At 53.8% G+C, this 18,120-nt stretch overlaps 4 protein-coding genes across 7 annotated transcripts in view; 2 read left to right on the forward strand and 2 right to left on the reverse strand.

Annotated features, from left to right (window-relative positions):
- LOC128269720 (fizzy-related protein homolog) overlaps positions 1–5,487 on the forward strand; it is a 21,128-nt gene extending 15,641 nt beyond the window's left edge. For both annotated transcript variants that reach the window (XM_053007113.1, XM_053007114.1), the window contains 3 exons: positions 1,563–1,796; positions 1,877–2,011; positions 3,525–5,487. In XM_053007113.1, coding sequence (XP_052863073.1) covers positions 1,563–1,796; positions 1,877–2,011; positions 3,525–4,217 — 1,062 coding nt within the window. In that variant the 3' untranslated portion in view covers positions 4,218–5,487. The remainder of the gene's footprint in view (positions 1–1,562; positions 1,797–1,876; positions 2,012–3,524) is intronic.
- Positions 5,488–5,645: 158 nt separating this feature from the next.
- LOC128275706 (cytochrome b5-like) lies at positions 5,646–7,125 on the reverse strand. 3 transcript variants are annotated; one of them, XM_053014296.1, is made up of 4 exons: positions 6,897–7,125; positions 6,692–6,780; positions 6,530–6,598; positions 5,646–5,899 (listed from the first exon to the last, which is right to left on the reverse strand). In XM_053014296.1, exons 1-4 carry the CDS (start codon positions 7,014–7,016, stop codon positions 5,794–5,796), a joined length of 384 nt encoding a protein of 127 aa, XP_052870256.1. In that variant the 5' UTR covers positions 7,017–7,125; the 3' UTR covers positions 5,646–5,793. The 3 variants fall into 3 exon arrangements, with proteins under 3 accessions (XP_052870256.1, XP_052870258.1, XP_052870257.1); XM_053014298.1 differs by lacking the exon at positions 5,646–5,899 and adding an exon at positions 5,939–6,357; XM_053014297.1 differs by lacking the exon at positions 5,646–5,899 and adding an exon at positions 5,950–6,360.
- Positions 7,126–7,520: 395 nt separating this feature from the next.
- On the forward strand, positions 7,521–9,439 carry LOC128273155 (uncharacterized). The gene is made up of 3 exons (XM_053011079.1): positions 7,521–7,697; positions 7,765–7,998; positions 8,056–9,439. Exons 1-3 carry the CDS (start codon positions 7,600–7,602, stop codon positions 9,437–9,439), a joined length of 1,716 nt encoding a protein of 571 aa, XP_052867039.1. The 5' UTR covers positions 7,521–7,599.
- Positions 9,440–9,481: 42 nt separating this feature from the next.
- LOC128272838 (zinc finger CCCH-type with G patch domain-containing protein) lies at positions 9,482–11,134 on the reverse strand. The gene is made up of 2 exons (XM_053010721.1): positions 11,084–11,134; positions 9,482–11,009 (listed from the first exon to the last, which is right to left on the reverse strand). The coding sequence occupies exons 1-2, from the start codon at positions 11,132–11,134 to the stop codon at positions 9,501–9,503; spliced, it is 1,560 nt and encodes a 519-aa protein (XP_052866681.1). The 3' UTR covers positions 9,482–9,500.
- Positions 11,135–18,120: the final 6,986 nt, after the last annotated feature.

Genomic DNA, 18,120 nt, shown 5'->3' on the forward strand with positions numbered 1-18,120 from the left:
CCCGGATAGTGGTGGCCTTCGAGCAATTTCTCTGGGGACAATGGCGCAGCACCCCCCCCGGTCCAGGGTAACTGTCACTCCTTCTTATCCGGGGGAGCTATCAACGTCAGTAGGAAGTAGTGCGACTTTCAGCGTTCATTGTGTGACCAAGGATTCCCACCGGGCAGAGGAAAACTGATAGCTTGGCGCGCGAGAAGACGGAAAAAAAACATCGGCCTACCGACGGTTCTTTCCTGTCCATTCCGGACTTCTTCGTATATCCAATTTCTCGGCCGCTCCTCGGTCGGAGTTGCGAAATTGCAGTGGGGGTCATAGAACCTCGAGCCGCGATGGTGACACTGTATTTACTCAGCACATTCGGGCCAGGCCACGTCATGCAAATTTTTCTACGAAAATGTTGTACACAAACGGAGCCGGCCGGGAACACCCTGGCGCTGGTGCTGGTGGCACTCTCGCGGCCTCATGATCTCGGCGTTGCGTTGGGTTTGGTCATGGTCCACCACCATCTTAGTTGACCGCCGGTGGAATAAAATTGATGAGACGTGAAATTCTGGCCTCAAAGCGAGCGAGTGATGGCAGCGTGTTGTGATAAAACCGGAACTGGTTCCGCTGCACGGCGAGTAGGGTTGCCCCTTTGGTTTATGGGTCCATTTATTCGTCATTTCCACGGGAAGCGGGCTGCACTTTTGGCAACATAATAATAACGGTATCAGCTCGTTTGATCTGGTTTACGTCGACGGGTGGCCAATTTGTTGTTGACCGCGGGTGCATTACCGGACCATATTATACTCCGCCAGAAGCCTTCCTAATTGCTGGCGGGCGCTCTCCAAATAGATTCGCAATGTTTAACGAGCCAATGCGGGGTGCATCCTCGACGGGACCACCGGATACGGACACACGGGCACGGACGTCCACCTTAATCCGAATTAGTCTGTCGCGCTCTCGTTTATTGCAAGTTGCGCTCGTAAAATTCACATCCACACGGCGCGCAATGGCCACATCTCGGTCGGGTGTGCATTATCATTGTGGGTCGACCCGCGACGCGGGTTATTGGAATAACAAAGCACGCACCAGCACCGTGTTATCATCGTCTGAGAGGCCACTTGGAGGAGATGGCACGGGCGGTCTCGGGCGGGCGGCCAACTTAATGCGCCGTGTGCAATATGCGCAATCCAATTGCAACCTGATTATGCAGGAATCGCATCGAGTGCGGCCGCTTTTTTCCCTCACCGCGGGGTCACCATTGTCAATCTTATCAATCCATGTCTGGCTGGCTGGCTGGCTGGCCTGCATTAAATGAATTTATTGCCACGCGCAGCAGCAGCGCCGCTCGGGGACCGGGAGTGGCGTTGCGTAACGGATCGGCCGGGGTTTCATCTTTAGTGCTGTCTGGTGGACGACAAATTGGCCGCCAGACAGGAAAAAACGGATTCTTCAAGATTAGAGTGTGGATTGCGGATGACCGTGGATTGAGATGCACCAATTTGGAATTGATTTTATTGCGACCAGAGTTTTTGGCCGGACAACTCTTAATTAATACCATCGCCTTATCGCCTTTGCAGGATTACAACGAACAGTGCCCGTACTCGCTGTCGCCAGTGAGCATCAAAAGCCAGAAGCTGCTCCGTTCGCCCCGGAAGGCGACGCGCAAAATATCGAAGATCCCGTTCAAGGTGCTGGACGCGCCGGAACTGCAGGACGACTTCTATCTCAACCTAGTCGACTGGTCCGCCCAGAACGTGCTGGCCGTCGGGCTCGGCAGTTGCGTTTACCTCTGGAGTGCCTGCACCAGTCAGGTACGTTTGTCGTGGCCACTGTGGTGGGACCTCGAGAATAAAATCCCATCGTAACTTTGACCGTGTCGGTTCTTCCGTAGGTGACCCGGTTATGCGATCTGAGCTCCGATTCCAACACGATCACGTCCGTTTCGTGGAGCGAACGGGGCCACCAGTTGGCGGTGGGCACGCAGCACGGATACGTCACTGTTTGGGATGTGGCCGCTAGCAAACAGGTAAGCACACGACGAAAGTCTGAACCTCCAGCTCCTGCAACCCTCCTGAGTCCGCAAACACAATTAGGACGGAAGGCACATGTCCACTACCGTTGCACTGTTGACTTGTGCCGCACAAGACATGGCAAATGGATTGGACCGAGTGGCCCCGGTGCAGCTTCTCTCGCTCTCCGGAACGCGCGACACCGACAAGAAGACGCTTTAAAGCACGAAGAACTCTTCGCCAAGTGATGCTGGCCCCGTGGCCGCAGCCGTGCGCATGCTGAATCTTTAATTGATCTTTATTTGCGCAACCACTTCACGCGACGACGATACCGTTTGCGCGCTGTGCGTCCGGTTCTGGTAGCTTCCCAAGAGAATTTGCTTACGGTGGATGGATGACCTCTGCTGGATGGACACGATGAAGGGGGTTGTGTACCGAGAGTCAACAGAGCGAAAGAAGAGTAATAATATTTATTGCACTTTACTGTTGCATGCCAAAGTTCGTTTGCTTTCGCAAAGAGATCTTCACGGGTCCCACGGGAGCACGCTGCCGTGCTTAAGAACAGTGGCCACTGGTCACTACCGGCTTGTGATTCATGTCCCTTTTTGTGCCCCATCTCTCTGTCAGGCGTCATAACTTCTTTTTGCCAATGTGTTAATCATTTCGGACGTGTTTTTGCACGATTCTTGGGGTCGCCCCCAAGTGACAAGGTTGGGTTAGAAGAAAAAAGAATAGAAAATCTGTGTCACTCCTAAAACATTCATTCAGCAGCTCGCCATCGTCGGTCTGCAAAGGCGGAGAGAAAGCAACAACGTTGCAAACCTCACCACCCGCCAGGTGGCCATTCCTGGGTTTGTGGGGCGTTTGGCCAAAAAATTAAACGTCGCGAAAGTGCGAAAAATTCGCAAACAATATTCGCAACCCCGTCCGACCATTCGGTGAAACCCAAATTAGACAACTTGGGCAGCTGCGACCGAGTGGCGAATTCCACGCTTTTAGCAAACCCGCATAGTAGTGCGTTAGTTCGTGCGTGTTTGTCCTCTTTCCGCCGGCGGCAATCGATTCGGAGGATTTCGCTTTTAGCATCACTGATGATTGCACTTGAACCGTAAATAAAACGCCCGCCTTACGCACTTACCGCGAGGCATCGGCACCGGCACCTGGAGGCCACGCATTAGAAAGCGTAGTTTATGGCGCAAAAATTGGCAAACATTGCAAAAACGGTGGCCCCCTTCTTTACGCACACGCATCGCATCACGTCATCGTGACATGAATTTTTATCGCGATCGCGCCCTCGGCCACGCCGCGGTTCTTTACGCATGTTTGTTTTACTTTCCTTGCTGAGTGGGTTGCGGGTTTTGCCAATAAAATACGGACGGATCTGTGCAAAAACACAGAGCACAGGAAGGTGGGACCACAAGTGCGTGTGTCCTACTTTGCATCTCACGCTTTCCGCACTGCGTCTGTCTGTGGTGACCGTAACTAATGTAGTGTCGATTCGGTTCTCTTCTCCTTCTCCTTCTCGTGTAGGTTAACAAACTCCTGGGACACTCGGCACGCGTCGGTGCCCTCGCCTGGAATGGCGATGTCCTATCGAGCGGGTCTCGAGATCGCCTCATTCTGCAGCGGGACACCCGGACGCCATCACAGGTACCGGAACGGCGCCTGGTCGGGCACCGGCAGGAAGTGTGTGGCCTCAAGTGGTCCCCCGACAACCAGTATCTGGCGAGCGGCGGCAACGACAACCGGCTGTACGTGTGGAACCAGCACTCCGCGTCGCCCGTCCACTCGTACTCGGAGCACATGGCGGCCGTGAAGGCGATCGCCTGGTCCCCGCACCACCACGGGCTACTGGCGAGCGGTGGCGGGACGGCCGACCGGTGCATTCGCTTCTGGAACACCCTCACCGGCCAGCCGATGCAGTGCGTCGACACCGGGTCGCAGGTGTGCAATCTGGCCTGGTCCAAGCACTCGTCCGAGCTCGTCTCCACGCACGGCTACTCGCAGAACCAGATCCTAGTGTGGAAGTATCCGTCGCTGACGCAGGTGGCCAAACTGACCGGGCACTCGTACCGCGTGCTCTACCTTGCCCTCAGCCCCGACGGCGAGGCGATCGTGACGGGGGCCGGCGACGAAACGCTGCGGTTCTGGAACGTGTTCAGCAAGGCGCGATCGCAGAAGGAAAACAAGAGCGTCCTCAATCTGTTTACCAACATTCGGTAAAATTCGGCACCAGCCACAGAGAGGGGCGCGTTTGAGGAGACGCCGCCGTGCCTCTAGGACCACCACCCTCCCCCGAAGGCATTTGTTTTTTAGGTTTTCTTTTATTTAATTTTGTTTTAGGAATTTCTTATTTTTGCCAACGGTGTGGCATTTTTTTTTCAATTTGGTTGCAAAAATCGAGAGTAGCTCTCTTATGTAATGTACATATTGCGTATAGATAGATATACACATTTTTTAGGATCTAAATAGTTTTCGTTATTCACTCTGCTTCCTGCTGTAGCTGTTTAGTGCTTTATTAGTGCATCATTTCACATTAACTGCGTAGCATTTTTCGATCATCATTTTGTTGGGGCTCCAAATTTTCCTTTTCCCCGCGCCTGCCCGAAGGGATTGTTTAGTTTCTTTAGTTCTCTTGGGAGTGGTTGGAGTAAGTTGTATAAATTAACCAAAGGACCACTCCCGATCGCGCGCCAGTCATCAATCGTAATAGTACAGCCCGGTGCGCCAGAAAGCGGTTGCGCCGCTGTGAACATAATGTGTAATGTTCCTCCTTTTTTTTTGTTTATTTCGATGAATTATTGAACTAAAATTGAACCCAGAACTAAAATTTCGATGAATTATTGAAGATACAGTCAAATAACTTTCTTTTAATTTGATGCGTGTAATCAGGGACTTAGCAAGGAACTGAGGGCGACGGAACTGTCTGAGATAGAGTTTAAGAAGTCATCGAAGGCGCTGTGTTCAATCAAGGAAAAGGAATAAAAAATTGTCATCATAATAACGTTCGTATCGCCGGGTGTTGTTCTCCTGCGGAAATCGGCAATGGCAATGAATGGCGCAAAAGGTGATAAAAATGTGCGTGCATCTCTACGGCGCACGTGCGTTTGCGCGTTCATTTGTGCTGACTGACGATTCCGTCACAAAACAGGAAACATATTCTCCGCGAGGCTCGGTTTGAGTCTGGCGTTTCGAGCGCAGGATTTCGCTCGTAAAACGCGACCCACACCGGGCCGCCAGCCGATACGGTTCTTACGGTTTCAAACGATTCGACTCCAGCGCGAATCTCGGGTGGAAGGATGGCGCGGGCGCGCGTGTTCCTTTCATTTGACGTTCGGAAAGCAAAATTTGCCAATAAATAAAGATCTCGTCTCGGCGGGGCGTACCCCGATTGCGATGCAACAGGTGGGGGGACACGGTTATCACGGTGGATGAAGTGTCCGTCCCACTATTTGAGTGTGTGTTTGGTGTATTCCATTTTAGTTGTGATAAGGATAAGGATGTGAATAAAGCCTATCAAGAAAAATTGTGTGTTCGTGTTGTCTCCTTTTAAGTTTAATGTTAGAAAAACGGTCACAATTAGCGGGCCGTAGTGTACAAGAGAAAGAAAAAGCTCCACCAACCTTCCTATACACACATACACTCCATTTAGTTTATTGAAAAACGTATTAAATACTTATTTAACGTTATTGTTCGCGAACCCGTACCGCGGCCCTCGGCGTCTCGAACGCCGGGGAGAGTTTTCTGCGCAGAATTCCTTAGAAACTACTTCCATGCTCCAAGAGTTCCACTCAGCTGTTCACTTCTTACTGCCCGCCACCTTGAAGATCAGCGCCAGACCGGCTCCGATGGCCACTGCCGATCCGGCAACCATCGCCAACCGGCGATCGATCGAAAGATTGCATCTACACGCGGGCGAAAAGAAAAAGAACAATACTTAGCAACGGGAAGACAATTGCGGTCCTGCGGCACTGGCTTTGCGAGGCGCCGAAGGCATTGGCCGCCAAACGCTTATCGCTACAGAAATAATGAAGACACGCGCAGAGTTGAAAAAGAGAGAAGCCGATCCGCCGCCTCAGCACTTTTTATTCGATTCGTACCAAAGAGTGAGCGTTTGTTAGCTGAGAAATGTGTGTGCGCCTTTAATCTGCTTAAACGTTTAACGTTATAAAATGGTGGAAAAACCTAAGGACCCTCCAATATCACCGCCCAAGTTGCACAAAATGTATCTAAAGCTACCGCTCGGCGTGACACTTCCTCCGGTGGCCCAGCGCGCGGGAGCGCCGGTGTGTGTCAACCGAAAAATTTCGTCTTCAACGATCCCAGCCAGGAGGACGACGAGGCGGTCGAGGAGGAATCGGAACTACTAATGGGAAGAAACAAAAAACACGGGGACAAAAGTAAAAGCATGAGTGATATGGTGCATTATTAGTAACACAAAATAACGGGGGCCACGTAAGAGAGCGGGTTTTTAGTATAGAAAGTTCGAAACACACAAGCAACGGATGATCGTACCCGACCGCGCGGCAACTTACCCTTTGGAGGCTTTCTTTTTCCGATCCGCTTCGATCAGTTCCCCGACGACGTACTGCTTCATCTGTTCCCTACAAAACACGGCCAAAGGGGCAATCGTTAGAAGCGAGCGAGACTTCAAGGGCGAGAGAAATCGCGCCCAAAACCAAGGGCAAGGTACGTACTTGGCGTCGGTGCTGTGGCCGACGTCATCAAAGTCGGCCGTTGCGTCCTTCCCGGCGGCCTCTATAAGTACCTCTTCCCCACCGGGATGCTAGAGAGGGGCAGAAAAGCAAAGTACGATTAGCAAAGTTACAAATGGTTCAAGGCCAGATCGAGTGGCCAGATAAGCGGAGGGCCGCAGATTGGTGACCACCTCCGATGGCATACCTCGGTGAGAAACTTGGTTACATCGTACACCTTGTCGTGAATCACCAGCAGAGCATCGCCATCCTTACAAGCATCGGCCACTTCCGCCAGGCTCAACTGCTTCAGTTCCTTTGTGGCCATTATGTTGTTGGGTGCACGATTTTTTGTGTGGACTTTTCCGAACCGAACCGTTAACCTGGAATGATTATGCTCGTTTGTGAGATCAACCACAGACCAATCACCGATAGACAATGAGATCTATCGTTGTGTTGTTGGACTGCGCGGCAATAGTAAACCTTCAAACAGGTGACCAAGGCGTGGAAGTATGCGTGAAGGCCGCCACTGAAAACGAAGGGGTTTATGAGTGAACCAGTTTGACAACCAATTGGATTTGGATTTGCTGGAGAATGAATGTTGAAAGATTGAGTGTTTTTTCAATGTAATTCTGCTTTACTTGTACAGTTAATCATAAATGGTAACGTACGTGATAAATCTGTGCGATGGAACGTGTTACCAATCTTCTGGAAGCGTTAGCTTACTGCCCAGAGCGAACCAATCGGAACTATAACTACCTTGTTCGTGGTGTAACACCCATCTACGAACCTTGAGAGCCGCTGTCACCGTATTTGTTATCGATCACCAAAACAAACTTTTGCATGGCCCAAATTTGTCCTGGTTGGTGGCCGGATTAAAACTTGTCCCAATCGTCATTTGTGATAAAATAATGTTCGACGACGGTGGACAGGGTAGGACGACCGGTAGCCGTGAGTCGGGAGATGATGAGGATTTTTTCCGGCCGTCCAGCAAAGGGCAAAGTGGCAAGTGAGTGACGACGGAAACGAACCCCCTTCTGACGGTGATTCATGATAGCGACATTCTTTTCTTAAAGATCGGGTTTAGCGGCAATTTTTGGCCTCTCATCCAAACCGACTGCCAGTAAGGGTGCCGGGACCGGCTCGGTTGCACCGAAACCGATCAAAGTGTCCGACCGCTATGGTCCATCAAACTTTCGCTACATTCCTTCACCGGCGACTGGCGGCCTGGCAGACGAATCCCCCGGTGAAGCTAGCAAACCCCCGGAATGGGCCATTGAGCGGGCGACGGTCGTGGTCGCGTATAAACTGTGAGTCGGGCGAACCGAGTCCTGTGGCACTAACACTAACTTCGATAACCGTTTCAGCGCGGCTGGCGATAATATGTTCCTCGGCAAGGTTGGGCTGGCCCTGCTAAAGTCCTCGGCGGGCCACCGGTTGCTGCTGTATCGCACGAAAACGGACGTCCTCGGTGCGGTAACGTTGAACCGCGACACGAAGCTGTTCCTCAAGCAGGACTACCTCCAGTTCCGTGCCGATGAGTCGAGTGACTTTTGGAGCGTACTTTTCGAAAACGAACCCGACCGCCAAGCGATGCTGGCGGTCATCGATGAGTGGTGTACGGTTGAGCGAGAACCGGTGATCGAGGAACCGCTTTCCGAGGCAGAAAAGGAACCGGAAGCGATGGCCACCAGTAGAGGCAACCTGGTGGCCCGGATGGCACGCATGGGGCAAGCGATCCCTCTACCGCCCGGTAGGGGACCGGCGCCCCCACCCGGGCCACCCGATGAGGGATCAGATTCGTCCGATACGTCCGATTCGAAGATTGAAACTATTCCAACGCGAGTGCCCCCTGCTCGGCGCACGACGAACATGGTGCCAACGATCGGAATGCAAATGGTCCCCCTGACCGGGCTGGTGAGCGGCACCAACTGTGGACCGAGCAATCCGGCTACGGCCGATATGAACTTTAACCTAGTAATGAGCGAGAATCGTATGCAAAACACGGAGATGCGCATGAACCTCACGAAGCTCGAATCGAAGCTGGACCGAGTGCTCGATCGGATCGATCTGCTGAGCGTGCAGGGCACCGATCGGCGACCTTCGAGTGCCGCCGATCGAGACGAGGAGTTGCTAGCGTTGGAAGAGAAACTGCTCGAGCTGAAACGAGAAAATCACACCCTGAAAGGCAAACTACGGGCCGCGGAAGCCACCGAATCGGATGCCAAACGTAGATCGGATGCGAAACTCATCGAGAAGCTACAATCACTGGAAGAGTGCGACCACCGGCAGCGAGACACCATCCACCGGATGGAGCGTGAGAATGAAACGATTCGGGCCGAGAGTGCCAGGCTGAAAGAGGTACGGTTGGCACTGGAAAAAGAACTGGCCGAAGCGAAAGAAAACGGCACCGAAAAGACCAAAGAGCTGCAACGAACCCTGGCAGAGTTGCGCGCAGCAAACGAACGAGCGGAACAGCTACAGCATCACCTCAAGGACGAACGGAACCGCTCGCTCGAAGCGGGAACTCGCATCGAACAGCTACAAGATGATCTGCACACCGCTAAGGAGGCGTCCGAGAGACACCAGAAGACACTCCAACCGGCTGCGGCCGGTGCTTTAGTTAAGGACATTATGAACAACTGCTACCAGCAGCTCTGTGATCAGATCACCGACCCGCAGGTGTTGCGGTTGATCGCCACCACGATCAAACGCGAAACGAAGGCCGCCCTGGAGCGTGAGAAGAAGTAGTAAAATAAATTGTAGTTTATGATTATTTGCGTGGCCTATTTATTCCGTTTCCGTCCCTTTTCTAAAATACTGTCATCTTCCGCTTATCACTGCGCAGCTGTTGCTCCTTCGAAATGGTGCCCTCCGTGGTCTGTAACCGCGCAATCTCGGCCCGTTTCGCATCGAGCTGCCGGCGCAAACTGTCGCCGGTCGGTGTGCCCGTTTTGTGGCGCGTCAGGGCAATCTTTATCCGCTCCACTTCCGCTTCCGCTCGGCGAATTTCTTCCGACAGCTTCAAGCTCGCAATGTTCAGGTTCTTCGACGAGTGTTCCTTCAGATCGCGCGTCGTGACGGGTGATGATTGCTGCCGATGATTCGGATCACGCTTCGAACCGTGTCCCCCGGCGAAAATCTGTTCATTTATGAAACTAAACACATCCTTTCGTTTGGCGGCCGCTTCCTGGCGTCGACTGTAGTCACGAGCGTCACGTTTTTCCTGCTGCTTGCGTAGCTGCACCAGTTTCTTCTCCACGCTGAACAGATCCCGATCACCGTGCGCCTGTTCCCGCAGCTCCATACAGTAGTCGAGTGAGCGGCCCTGCGGTAGGACCTGTGCGCTGACTGGCAACACGATGCCTTCGCCTTCACGCCCGAGTCCCGTGCCAACGACGTAGCCCATCTTTTGCATAATCCGCGACCCGATGCCCCGCGTGTGGTCTTCCCATTCGCCCAACCGTCGATCGGGTGCCGACTGGAAGAGACTTTGCTCCACCAACTGGGCCTTCCGCACGGCATCGTAATCATCATCTTCCTCATCGTCTTCTTCGTCGTCAGTCGATTCAGCCGCGCCCTGTTCCGGATCCTCCGAAGCTTCACCGTCCTCAAGTGGGAAAAGGTCCTCGAACGGAATCGCGTCCAGTTGCCGCTTGCCCTCCTCGAGCACCAGTCGGCACGTGCGGCCCTCGTAGTCGACGGCCAGCACGGTTCCCTTGGCCCAGAGCCGTGACGATTGCTTAACCAACGCTCCACTTCCCGGACGCTGAAGCCGCTCGAACTGTGGTTCCCGGTAATCGCGCAACTCATCCAATCGCACCGTTTCACCGTGCGAATAGTGACACCGGTCGTCGGTGAAACGACAATCGCCCTCGAGGAAGTACGCGCACGGAACCATCTCCCGGTGGGTCGGATTGGTGAAGAGCACTTTGGCCGTCGCGTGTTCCAATTGCACCGTATCGAGACTGCATACCATCGCGTTGTGGTACACCTTCGAGCCCCAGGAGTGGACGTGCGGCGCGGAACACTTGCTACCGATCAGCCCCTCAAGATCGAGATCGTCGGCCGCGGGGTTCTCGTGCTTCGGCGGCTCTGCTTCGTCCGCTTGATCAAGCTGTTTGATTTCGCTCATAAACAGTGCAAACTCGTCATCGATTGCATCTTTCTCCCGAGGGACATCCGGATCGGTATCGGTGGTACAATCGAGCGTTTCCTGCGTAAGCTTTAGTAATTCCGTCAAATCGCAGCGCAATTTTTCGAGCTCTGTCCGCTCGCCATCGTCCGTCGTCCGTTGGAGGGCTTGGCCGATTTGGGTGAGCTAAAAACCGACATACCATCAATTGATTGGTCGAAATTGGTCACACCACCATTGGCCGGTATTCGGACCCTCACCTGCGCCGTGTACTGGCGGATCAATTCTTGGAGCTCCTCGTTGGAGCTCATGCTGGCCAGCTAATTGGCCAACTCCCTACGACACGAAAACTCGGAACCCCACGGGTTTATCATCATTTTTTTTGTACCCCTTTTGTTGTTTGTTTGGTTTTTGCGTCAAGGTGTCAAACGTCATGTGTTTATATTTGCAAGTTCAAGATCCATTGAGTTTTGGTGCGAGAATTTAAATAGTTTTATGATGAATTTGTGTATGAATTACAAGTTATAATTAAGTTAAAATTATTTTGCATGCTTGTGATACAAAAAACCTCAGTTGAGTAGTCTTCGATTAGTTTTAAAACACACAAGGTGTCTCAAACCCAAACAAAAGGGCGAAAGGACGTTCCCAAATTCGGCACATTGGTGTCAAGGCGTCGAAGAAGCGTCGTGTCGGTCCAAAACGAACTTCGGCGGTGTGCTGAGACCTTTAGTTTTATTTGATGTTGGCCATTTATTTTCACCAATTGTTGTGAGTCGTCCTCACAAAGGGTTGACGGTCTACCGGAAATGGTAAAAAAAACAAGAACATGAATCAAAAACAACCCAAACAAGTATGATTGCCATCGAAAAGCAAGCAAAGCACATGGTTTTGGTGGTGTGCCTCGTGGTTTTTAGAATATCGCACGCAACCCTGCCAGAAAGCGTGTGATTTATGCTCGGCATTCGCGCACGCCAAAGCGAGACGGCCAGCGTCACCGCAGAGCGAGACGGAGCAAAACAACTTCCTTTCTCTCGAAGGGAAGCCCGCATAGTTTCCACGCGGGGGTGCGCGAACGCTCGTTGAAAACAAAGCGCGTACCCCGTACTTCACCATGCCCCCCCCGTTCCCTGGTTGGTTTCCTGTTCCGCCTAAACAACACACGCATACAGGCGCGCACTTCGGCTCGAATTACGACAACGGAAAACAACGCGCTCTCTCTCTCTCGAGAGAGAGAACAAGGGTCGCTCTCTGCGCTTTCGCCCATTTAAATCGAGCATCTTCCCCCCCATCTTCCCGCACCCCTTCGCTTATCAAGCTCTACCTTCGTCAACAAAGCCCTGTTTCGCACGCTCTCTCTCTCTCTTGCACCGTAACACATCTCGCTCTACCAACAGCTGAGGACGCCACGAGAGGCTCATTGACTTTTCACCTCTTTTGCACAACCCATCATTCGCTGTCCCGTTTGCGCCACCCTTTTTCGTGCAACGACTCTCGCATGCGGTCCTGCTCTCGCAACCGCGTGTTTATGGTCGCGTACCCAGCTGTGCTCGCGTAACGCGAAGCGTCAACAAAACGGGCCGAGCCACAACAACAACAACACAACCACGACGGAGAGAAGCCAGAAACGCGTTTTCCTACGCGCGTTCTATCCCGGATTGCGTTATACTCCTCCACAGTCGTGTGTGTGTGTGTGTGCGCGTTTCTATCGATTCAAGTGCGCTCTCGCTCGCACCGCCGCGTACGGTTCCCGACGGAGCCCAGGGGTTAGCATCACGCTATTCCCGTACGAGCGCGTCAGTTGGCCACAGCGCGTGTTGCGTGGTGAGGATTTTGTTTCGTAAAGTTAAGCTCTCCGTTAGTTCTCAAAGCCACACACCAAACAGCAATCCTGTTCCTTAGTGTACCGGTCCAACGGTAGACCAGACCGAGTGTCGAACTTATTGTAAATCTAAGTGTCCCCGTGCGTGTGATTGTGTGTGAGTAACGCAGTGCCATCGATCGAATGTCCTGCCCGTCGTTAACGTGATCCTGAGCCACACGCCAAGCGCGCAACACAAAAACGTGGTCTCCCAGTAGCAGCGCGCGCCCCACACCAGGTTCCAGGCAAAGTAGGTAACTCGGTGCGTGCGTGCGTGTGTGTCTAGCCCCCTTTTGCCTCGCCCTGCCTGTGGGCCAGGTGGCCAGAGAGCATAGCAGCAGCGGTCGAGTGTGTAAATCCCGTTGTTTTTTTGCTGTTTAAATAGCGCTCCACTCGATTGCGATTGCGGGCGCGCGTGTGTTTGTGTGTGCGCGTATGTGTGCACGCCGCGCGCATACTCGGTTCGCCAATCGGGCCTCGACTTCTTCACGGTCGTCCCGTTTTATTCCCGGATAGCCTGTCTTCCATTTTTGCTAAAATGCTCCCCGCGCGCACCATAGAGAGACCCCATCGTCAGATCATCCCCCCGGGTCCGGGGCCGCGTCCTTCACGCCGCCAGTGACACACCACCGCGCCATCCCGCACGACGATGACGACGGCGAGTTGTTTGTGTTTGCTTGCTCACGGTCGGACATCTTGTTTCTCTTTTTCTCCCCCTTTGGTAACCCTTTGGCGGGCCCGCAGCTCTCGCACTCTGGTTCCGATGCGTCTGTATCTTCTTCATGCACGGCCCCAACACTAGTGGCCACAGCAGGAGCACCAGGGGAGGACAGCAACAACAACAACAACAGCAGCAGCTATAACAAAAACAAGTGCCAGAGCAGCGAGTGACGCCGCGCTCTCCTCTGCACCGAGCGAATCGAAATCGAGAGAAGCAACCGCTCTCTCTCGCTCCTCCTCTCTCTCTCTCTCTCGCGCGCGATCTTTCGGTCGTGCTTTTCGTGTCCCCCGCTCCCGTCAAGCGGAGAAGCGCGTCTGCTGGAGAAGCGTTTCCCTTTGTTGTGAGAGCAAACGTCAGGCCCAACAGGAAGCCGCGTCAGCCGGAGCAACAACAACAACAACCACAGCAGGCAGCGACCGAGAAGATCGTCGCGCGGAACCGCGTGGTTTTGCGAACGCGCCTGTCAACCATAACCCCGAAAAGCACGCGGTCCGCTGGGAAACTTCCAGCAGCGCGCCCACCAACCGCGGGTATTTCGTCATCATTCTATTAATTCCACTCCAGCAGCATTCCAGCACGGCACACTCTGTGATCTCTACGGACAGGGGCGAGTAGCGAGATAAGCTTTTGTTGTGGCACACCCTGTACGCGCTTGTTGAGCGAACCCCACATTACACCGCCGCGACCCCGCAAGCAACATTATCAGAGCATCTTTTCGTTGCTTTAACCTGCCAAACGCCAAACGATTGCACCATCGAGCCGCGTAATCACTGTGCAGTCGTACGTGTGTCCCACCACCACCCCCGAAACGAAAGGGTTGGCAACTACGGGGGAAAACAAGTAGAAGGAGCGGAAAAAATCGAGCAAAAAGCTTCTTTTTCGTGCATCACGACGAGGCACACAGAGAGAGGGAGGGAGAGAGAGGGAGGGAGAGAGAAAAAAAGAACATGCCAACGAAAAACGCAGTGACCATCGCAGTGAGCCGCGCACTGTAACTCGTAGTAACTAGTATCCCGAGTTGGTTGTGTGCAGCGACTCGCCAAACCGAGATCCGACAGAGACAGCCTAACGCACACAACAGGGAAAGAGAGAGAGAGACTGCGTGCGAGGGAGCAAGCACGAGGCACCGCACAAGTACAACCCTCTCCTCGGGCTGTGACTAATCTCCCGACGGCGCGCGCGTTCCCTTGGCCACCGCGCGGTTGCAGCAGCAGCAGTGCTGGGAACCTGGCGCTGGCAAACGCAAACCACTCGTTGGCGGAAAGCAACGATGAACGGATGATCTCTCGTACCATCTCTCGCAGCCGTACTCAGCAGTAGCATAACAGTATAGACGCGCACGCACGCACGCACGTATCGTGAGTAGTGTGCAGAGGATCGATAACAACAACAACAACAACAACAACGGTTTGAGTGTGGAAAACCAAAGCTCTCGGCGTGTGCGTTTGTGCCGTCGAAACCGCGTGTGTAGAAACCCCAACAGCAGTGGACGGAAAACCACGCGCTAGGCTCCGGAAGTTGCCACCCCCACGCTCGGGGAGGAAACCGCACACACACCGAGGCCGAGTGTTCGCGCAGTGCTTGGAGCACCAGCTGAGAGCCGACAGTGGGAAAGAGTACGGCGCGCGCAGCGCAGAAGCTGTGCTGCTGAAACCGCGTGGTGTGTGGTGGTGCAGTTCCGTTTTGGCAAACCCGCGCAGCGACCGCGTGTGTTACACCGAAACCTCGTGGTGGCCTCGTGGTGCACCTCCGTGCGAATCGAGAACAAGATTGCCGCCGACATATTGGCAACAAGGACAACAACCTTCTCCACACTTTCCTGTGGCGAGCGACTTCCGGTTTCCCGATGGCCGCGCAATCGTTGTTTGGGCAGTGACCGAAAAAAACGGGGTTTGCTTCGCGAAATCGCGGCGACCACATGTGCTCGGTTTGCTGCACTGCTACCCGCTGCCCGGTGATGCTGCCGATGACGACGATGGCTGCATAGGTCTCTCGTGTGTGTGTGTGTGTGCGTGCGTGCATGCGCGTAAGTAGTACAATTAGCAGAAATACATGCCAAACACACATTAACAGCGACATTAGGCGCCGCCAGTACCACCGCCGCCACCACCACCGTCTGCGCCTACACGGAAGGACTGTCAATCTCTTCGCACACCCAGCACCATTACCCGCGCCCGTCCCGAACATTGCCTTGGTTGGGCGCCAGCTAGACCCGCCCGCCCGTCCGACCGATCACCAGAGCCCACGGTCTCCAGTAGCCCGCAACTTTGCCTTCCAGAGCCCAGATCCCAGATCCAGTTTTGCCTGCGAGCAGAGTAAGGCGCTGCGCCGTGCGCTAAAATAAACTCCGAACGGCCTTGGGAAGTTGGCGATTTTTCTTTTTGCCTTGCTGCTGCTTCCATTGCGCTGCGCTCTCGTTTTGCGTGTTGCGCTCGGTACGCTTCTCTTCATCTTCTTCGCTTCTTCGGCCAACCAACGGACCAACGAGAGGGCCAATCGCTGCACAATGCGCCGCCGCTGCTGCTAGTAACCAACCCAGCGAAGAGCGCGCCCCGTCGTCATTGTCGTCAATTGCATCGATAAGCGAGCGAGCGACCGCATTAAAGGAGCGCGTTTTAAATTCACTGCGCGCGACTCGACGCCCTTGACTTGTACGTCCCCCCACCCGCACGGACCTGGAGGTTCAACCCTGGGGCGCGGCGGGCGTGTGTGTGTTTGGGGTGTGCGTTGCATTGTGTTGCACTTTTACACAATCTCGCCGAAAGCGCGTTCCGAGGAGGCAGCACTGCGCGAGCGCATGTGTGTGTGTGTGTGTGTGTGCGTGTGTGAGATATTGTAACGGCTGCCACACACGGCAGTGACACAAAGAAGGAAGATAGGATCGATCCGTGCCACACACTTCCATCATCACGCCACCACCAGGCGGAAACACGACGAGAAACGAAGGCTCACAGCAGCGTCCAGTGAGCGCTGCCTTTAGAGGGCAACAACAAAAACAAACCCTGAAACTGCAACCCCACCGCCAACAACAACAACAACAACAACGCCAAATGCTCTGTCGAACACATCTGACAGCCAGCCAAAACATCCAAGTGTGCGCAGAAGCGAGCGTGCGATAGAGAGCGACTGCTGCCTGCTGCAGCAGCGAGCGAGTGAGCGAGCGAAACGGCACACTGCACTTTTTGTCAGCTGAGAGAGTGCGTGCGTGCGAGTGTGTGTGCGGCGGCGGCGCGAGTGGAAGAAACAAACAAAACGAAAACAAGCATTTAGCAGCTGAGAGCGCTCGGACAGCGGACGGACGGACGGACCCGCGGCTTGCAAGTGTGCGCGATAGGGGTGTTGGGTGGTTGTCACGGATTTCGGGGCGCAGCAGCAGCAGCAGCAGCGGAGAAGCATCGCGCTCGCTGTGTGTGCATCAGTATCGCCTCGTTCCTCGGGCCAGCGGTCAGTGCGTTTTCGGTTCTTCAAAAAACCCGTAACTTCGAGAAGCCACAGTATTATTATTACCAACACGACCGCCTGCCTGACCCTCGTCGATACACACAGAGAGCGAGGAGGGGAGCACTTCGGAAGTCGTGGTCGTCGTGTCGCGTCGCATCGCGTGTTTTGCCTTTCGTTTTCTATGCTCACTCATGCGCGCCCGTTTGGCAATAAATAATAAAAATAGAGCGAAAAATTAAATCGAACGTTCGCAGAAGGTGTCCACACGAGCGGGCATACACACACCGCACCGCGGTCTCTGCTGCGTTTGCAACATTGCAGCACCCCTCGGCGGCGGCCAGTGGTTTCTTTCCGCTTTGCTGTGATTTTGGATTTTGGCGCCTGACCCCAGAGCGCTGACCGAGCAGCGGTGTATTAAAGTGCACCTAGTGTTTTGTGTTTATCATTGTGCTTGTGGCATGTAAAAAGGGCAGATTACTGCCAAGCCAGGCCAGCAACGAAAGCAACACCACCCCGTCAGAGAGAGAGAGCAGCAGCCTTGGGAAGTTGGAAAAGCAACGCACACCACGTGCACCGAGCACCGAGCGGATACGCAGCGGAATCGGATGTAGAGCGAGAGGGAAAGATCTCATCTTCGAAAAGAAAAGCCGCGAAGGAAGCGCAACAGCAGCGGCAGCGTCAGAGCACGCGAAAAGATAGTAGAGAAATACTCAACACACATCGTACCAAAAAACCCAACGTGGTGGTGCTTTCGCTATTCGGATTTCGCTCTCACCCGTTGCCGTGTCCCAGTTTGGCCGTGTGCAGCCGCAGCAACAGCAGAGTTGTGCAGGGCAGGGAAAAGTAGTACAACCAACAACAACAACAACGCGGGAGGAGCGAAACACTGAAAATAAGTTGCGCGCTGCTGCATCGTCGTCGCACAGGGTGCTTCGCTCTTTTCTCGACGCGTGTGTGTAGTAGTAGCTAGTAGGCCGCGCTCCATCGTCTACTACGGTGGGACGGTGAAACCTTCGCACAATTTCTTACGCACACACACGCAGCCCCATCCAAGTGGGCGGTCAGAGCCAAGCGCGCGCGCTCTGTGCCTGCGCTGTCCATCGTATTAGAAAAAGCACGCGGCTTAGCATATTGTGGATAAGAGCAACAAAAAAAAATAACAACAACAAAGTACAAAGCAACACACACTACTATACCAAGAGAGGCTCGACGAGGAATTTGTAGAAAAGTAGAAAGCGGACTATTTGTCATCACCACCCACCCGGGGAAGCGACAGT

Source organism: Anopheles cruzii, chromosome 3 (assembly GCF_943734635.1).
Source record: "Anopheles cruzii chromosome 3, idAnoCruzAS_RS32_06, whole genome shotgun sequence".
Taxonomy (NCBI): Eukaryota; Metazoa; Arthropoda; class Insecta; order Diptera; family Culicidae; genus Anopheles; species Anopheles cruzii.